This window comes from Lepisosteus platostomus, chromosome 9 (genome assembly GCF_059453375.1).
Source record: "Lepisosteus platostomus isolate fLepPlt1 chromosome 9, fLepPlt1.hap1, whole genome shotgun sequence".
Taxonomy (NCBI): domain Eukaryota; kingdom Metazoa; phylum Chordata; class Actinopteri; order Semionotiformes; family Lepisosteidae; genus Lepisosteus; species Lepisosteus platostomus.
In genome coordinates, this window is record NC_142619.1 from 38,698,765 (window position 1) to 38,704,764 (window position 6,000).

The 6,000-nt window shown below is 40.9% G+C and overlaps 1 protein-coding gene across 2 annotated transcripts in view; it reads right to left on the reverse strand.

The window, feature by feature from the left end:
* The window catches only part of ube2h (ubiquitin-conjugating enzyme E2H (UBC8 homolog, yeast)), a 40,681-nt gene extending 35,461 nt beyond the window's left edge, over positions 1 to 5,220 (reverse strand). Inside the window, exon 1 of one of the 2 annotated variants that reach the window (XM_088644930.1) lies at positions 4,939 to 5,217. In XM_088644930.1, coding sequence (XP_088501056.1) covers positions 4,939 to 4,991 — 53 coding nt within the window. In that variant the 5' untranslated portion in view covers positions 4,992 to 5,217. Of the gene's footprint in view, positions 1 to 4,938 lie in introns of both variants that reach the window. The other variant, XM_088644931.1, reaches the window with a different exon arrangement.
* Between the last annotated feature and the right edge of the window lie 780 nt (positions 5,221 to 6,000).

Here is a 6,000-nt window from a genome sequence, read left to right on the forward strand (position 1 = left end):
CAAAATGAATATGATGAACAGGCTAAAATAAAGACAGCCCATACAACACACAGCACACAGCACAAAAGGAAGGAAAGCTCAGTTCATGCAAAAAGATGCACTAATTTTCATTCACCAAGTTTTTGTTAAAATCACCAGGTTTTTGTAAGAATCACCTAAAGTCTGAAGTAATGAATTCTAACATTGGTCATCTACCTCTGCCCGATTCACAGAGAATGAAAATCATTAGGTACCGAGAGTGACAAGATTACCTTTTCAGCAGTAGTTAATATAATACCCACATTTCACAATCATGACTAAATCGGACTTTGATTAATCATCACTGAGGCAATGAAGCAACACGCAGATATGCAAGAGAATGAAAGAATAGTTTTGGCCATACTGGAAGAATTATTTGAGTGTGTATTTTTATTTCAAACCTGCAGGAAGGTATCGCCTGAAATGTTAAGGGAAATAAAACATTGTAATTTTTTTTTTATTCCTATTTAAAAAGACAACCTGTAGAGTCACCATTTATTCAGCAGGGGCATTTTCCTGGAGAAGTTTTGCTGGTGCAATACCTTGTTTCAGGGCACTAAAGGCAGTAACAGTTACATGTTCAGAGCCCTAAGCACTTCTCCACACTGTTGCCCCAACCATGTTGTAACAAACAAGCTTCCCATAAAATCCAGTCTTTTTACAGGTGTAATCACAATCATAAATGTGCTAAAAAGCAACATGATGCAAACGATTATACAGGTTTCTACAGTTGGTCTGTACCACCTGCAATGTCAACTTTAAATAGTGCACATTTTCAGACACAAAGGGAATTTGGAAGGAGGAGAAAGGTCTTACAGCTACGCTCATTTACCAGCTAGACATTAGTCCCGCTAATGGTCTTCAGGAAGTCAATGGTGCTCCAAAGATGTTTTAAAGCCAAAAGCAAGGAAAAGTATATGAATTGGTAACTGCACTGTGTACTTTTTCAGAACATTTAAAGTCAGGAAATAAACTGATCATTAACTGTTTTAGATCTTTAAAGACGCAGACAGGCCATTATTCAAACCTTAATGTGGGTAAAGTACAAATACATTTATTCTGTTCTGCTAAAACAAAGATATGTTCCAAGTCTTATGAAAGATAAATAAAATAACTATTTCTTTCAAACCATAAACCTGAGATACTGAATACACCCAAGATATTTGATTTTGAACTTGAGCCGCAATGACAGTAATAACGACTATGCAAATGGAAAGTTAAGTGGAATTGTCATTGTCATTTTCTCCCCCTTAAGAGAACGGACTAATATTGACTATCCCGACATCTTAGGGAAAAACAAATGTCTCTAGCTTCATTCTCGGACTTTGACACTATTAGCTCCGCTTGCCACAAACAGGTAGGGATCTGAAAGGCAGTGGAGAAGGGAACGGTTATTACAGGGCACAGCCTGCTCCCCTGCGCACAACCCCCCCCTCCCCCGCTCAGTGCACAAACCCTCATGTGTGCCGTCACTCAGCAAACACCGTCACAGACAGCAGCAGCAGCTGACTGGCATCGCTCACAGGCTGCGGGTTTCAATCAGGAGAGGGGGTCCGCTCTGGCTCAGAGCTCTGCACTCCGCACAGCGCGCAGACTCAACAGGAGAAACCAGTAAAACTCACAAAATATTCCTCTTGCAGCACACGGGACCTAGAACACTTCAGAAGCCTTGTCAAGGGCTAATATTTTGTTTTACTGCTTTAAACAGCAACTGGGTAAAGGCAACCTATCGGGCAGGGCTTGTAACCTTTGAACCTTCTGCTACGTACACACAGTCAATGGAGAAAGGATGAGAAATTTACAGAACAGCAACAGTGCCAGGCCCGCATTCTGACACCTTTTGGCTAAACCGAAAGAAATGACTTACTTGGACATGGGCATCAATACATTTATTTTTATTTAACAATGCCCAGTTTAAGAAAACTTCATAAAGCAAGTAAGATGCAAGATGTTACAGCGTTTCCGACTAAATGTAAAGGAGTAAAATCACGTCAAGACTATACAGAAGATCAAACCTCATTGCATACTTTTTTTTAAAGGGCTCAGTGTGTTCTACTAAATTCCAGATTGCACTGGCCTTCATTCTTAGCTGAGACACGAAGGCCTGATCTGTGGTACAGAAGAAAGTCACCCCACTACACCACCATGTTAGTTTTCAACTAGTAACCTGTCACTCCCATGGCTTGAGTGACAGGTCATTTCTTAATACGTTCACAATACTTAACACGAGGTAAGAAAGAACTTTATAACATTTACCCATCTAACTCAAACCTACACAGCAAAAACTTTCAACTTTTAAATGTAACTTTGATTTTTGTGTGCAAAACGTTCCACTTCTTTACAAACCTCTTAACGATGTTACATTTTTGCAGAAAGTAAAAGGAGGAATCAATCTGCTGGTGGGTCGTACGTGTCACTTACAATGACTCATAAGCCCATCTACTTAATTTTAAATCCAAAGTAGGAGAGCCAGATGTTTACTTCAGCGCCAGCGGACATCGATTCGGCATTAATTCGCCACTTGCTTACGTCGGCTAGATAAGCCTGTTGCTTCTCTCCCCCGTTTCAAATGACCTCAAAATGAGCGCAAAAGCTCTGAAATTTCAGAAGGGCAAGAGTTCTCTGCAACAGCTGACAGGGTCCGTCATGCGCTGGTAGTGGACAACACTAGCCGCGGAGGTCCTGTCTGTTTTACCTATCCATGCCCAGCCCCCATCCGCCGCGGACATAAACATACTTTGTTATCACTCTATCAGCTGTTCTGCAAGTCCCACCTTCTCGCGGCTTCCGGGTAGTAACAGACGGGCCAATCAGAAAGCCTGGGTTCCCACTGCACGCAGACGGCAACAAAACAAGTCCGCGACTCGCACTGGTCTGAGCGCTGCAAGAGGAATTACCAACCTTTCCAAAATGTTGGGAGTTTCGGCGCTGGCCTACACTTCTGAACAACAACGTCACAAAGGAGCTTTGAATTATTTTTAGCCCTCCTTTTCACCCCCGACTCTTAACACCGTCCACCCAGCCATAAACTCATTTAGGGCCTAATTCCTTACGGCTTGAGACCATGAACCCCGCTCGCCAGCTAGCTATTACAACACCGCTCACCACCACGAAAGTTTGAGGGGACGGAAATCATACGCCTGCCAAGATAATACGAGGACAGGTACATTTTAGAAACTGGCGAAAATACTCCAGTACCCGAGACATTAAAAGTTTCAATCGCAGAAAGGACGAGGCACCGAGTTCCCAGATGTCTTGAAGTGCAGGAGATCTTTGTGTTACGGTGGCAAAATGACTGTTCTTACTAATCGACTAAATGTGCACCAGTTTCAACAAAACAACTACTCAAACGTAGGCCATGATAATATTAGTTGTACGTATTCCGGAGCAGTCTTAAAATACACTGCACATCCAACGTTTTTACCTCAACGACAGCATGTTATGGCAGTGGGTTTAGTGACAGACCCAAAATAAAACACTACTCCCTCCGTGAAGGACTACTTCCGAACTAAACAAACTTCTGAGGAAACGAACGGGTAACTAAGGCCCACTAACACCGGGTGTTAGTCATTCATCGACATTTGTCACGAAAGACAAACTTTCCAAAATAATCCGACAGAGGCAATGGAAAGTTAAAACACGGATGATCGATTATAAGAGACGAAGGCTAGCTAAAGAAGGGGGATGGGAGATGGCATTCACAACAGTGACCAAAACACCCCCACCCAGTAACTTTTTTTGACTGCAAAAGCCAATCTCTTTGAAAACTAACTTCATTTTGGTGAAAATACTCAAACATAAAATAAAAAAATATCGATACCTTTGAGGAAGCAAAAAGAACCATAACCTAACTTCTGCAAAACAGTCATTTTACTACGAAAGGTTAGCACAATAATATAATGTATGAGAAACGCCTAATTTGATCTCACTTCCTATGATTCACGAGCTTAATATAAACTTACATGTTTTTCTCTCTCAAACAGCAGGTCAGGGCTGTTACATGGTACAAAAAAAAGTTCGCTTTGAATAAAACCTACCTTTTCACCTTAGCACGATTTCCTGGAATTGCAAAATAAAGCGTAATTAATTCCTGTCCATTTTGAAACGACGATTTGTGTTGTGCCCAAGAAAAACAGAGATAAAGCTAAACCCCTCAGGGTACCGTACTGCTTATGAAATCAAGTGACAAAACGCTACGAAATTAAGCATTTCTCACTATTAAAATAAAACACTTAATGGCGAACAGGCAACAGTTGAAAATATTTCCAAATAACTGGGCCTATTTGACGTCGTGTTTGGTCCTCTCCACCAAAAAAACTAATGACCTTGCTCTCGAGAAGGTACCTTAAATACCGAAAACATGATAAATATATTACATAACTTAATATTTAATACAATTGCTGCTGTGCTTTAAGTCTAAAATCCCCCCCCCCCCCCCCCCTAAAAAAATCGCAGCTAAACATTAGGACTTAATACATTCAAGAGCACATAAGACATAAAATAAAGACTTGACTGGATCTGCAACACAGAGGTAGCTATTGTTTTGATTTTAATATTAATACAGCAATACCTGGCTGAAATAAGTCTTGCCAATTTAAAAAATAATAAAACGTATACAAAGAACAATTGGTGCTCAGCAGAACATTCTTATCTACGGTTCGCGAATATACTCTCTCGGCGTTTTTCTGGGAAATTATTAGCCAAAACAGCATTTTTCACTTTTGTTGTCACCAAAAAGAAGATCTCAATATCCTTAGCTTACAAAGGTCCACCACACTCTCACACAATACCCATTTTTTAAAATGCAGGACACGGAATCGCAGGATTGTGGCCAAAGAAACGGCTGTCATTGAGATTTCAGATATTAAACGCAAAAATCTTTTCTTCTCTTTTCTGTTGTTTATGTTATGAAAAGGATACAGTTTCACCACGTCGGTATCCATTCGCCTTTTACCCGGACTTGGAGACGACATTTTTATATTCCTCTGCAGGATAACAATGCAAGAATCTCCTCCGTCCGACGCTCGGTTTGTTGACTATGATATTTGCGCTCCTTATTAGCCCTTTTAAATCTGTGGTTATATGAATTCTTTCGAGCCCCCCTCCACTCTCTCTCCGCTGCAATTCCTCTCAGTCTTGGCCCCCCTATCTCTCTCTCTTCTGCCTCTCTGTCCTCCTGAAGCTTCTATCCCTCCGCAGATGACGTCATCCCTCTGTGACAGCGCCTGTGTGGGTAAGAGGAGGGGTGAGCAGCGAAACGCTCGGAACGAATTGTCCTCTGGGAAGTGTAGTCAGTGAAGAAGAAAAAATACAACGCGAGCTGCTTTGTCTTGATCTGCAGACCCTTTCAGCAGTGCAAAAACACCAGGAGTACACAGTTTGGTGTTTCACTCAGTATGAACACAGACTGCGATATACTTCAGGTCAAATTCACAGATGTTCCGATGGCATTTCTGTTTGTGCCAAATCAAAATGAGGCTTGATGGCTTTGAGATAAATGCAATTAACGACGCTGCAATGTAAAGTTTATTATTATAATTTCAAGACAGTGTACACGCCTAATTAAAACTCAGCTTCAAAAGGTTTGGGGAAAAACATTTCATTGTTATTGCTTATCATTTATATTATTGGATGGTTGGATTATTATTGGATCAGTACTAATACTGTATCCAGCAATTGTTTTCACAGCGCTGTGCACACATGGTATTATTTTAGTTTTTAAGAAATAAAGTCAGAGAGTGAGAAAAGAATGTTCACTGCACTGCCATAAAAAAACCCCACTGATTGTGAACAACCTTCATCAGCCCATATTTGACATCGAATACTTGTAATTTGATTCAATAAACATGTTCCATGTACTAGAACTCCCCACAGAAAGAAATGCCTGTGAATGCCTACAGTCATTCTCCACTTGCATTCTTGGGGGTCTTCAGGCCACTTTTTAAGATTTATAGTGGTCTTTTGTGTTGTCTTTGTCAGTAA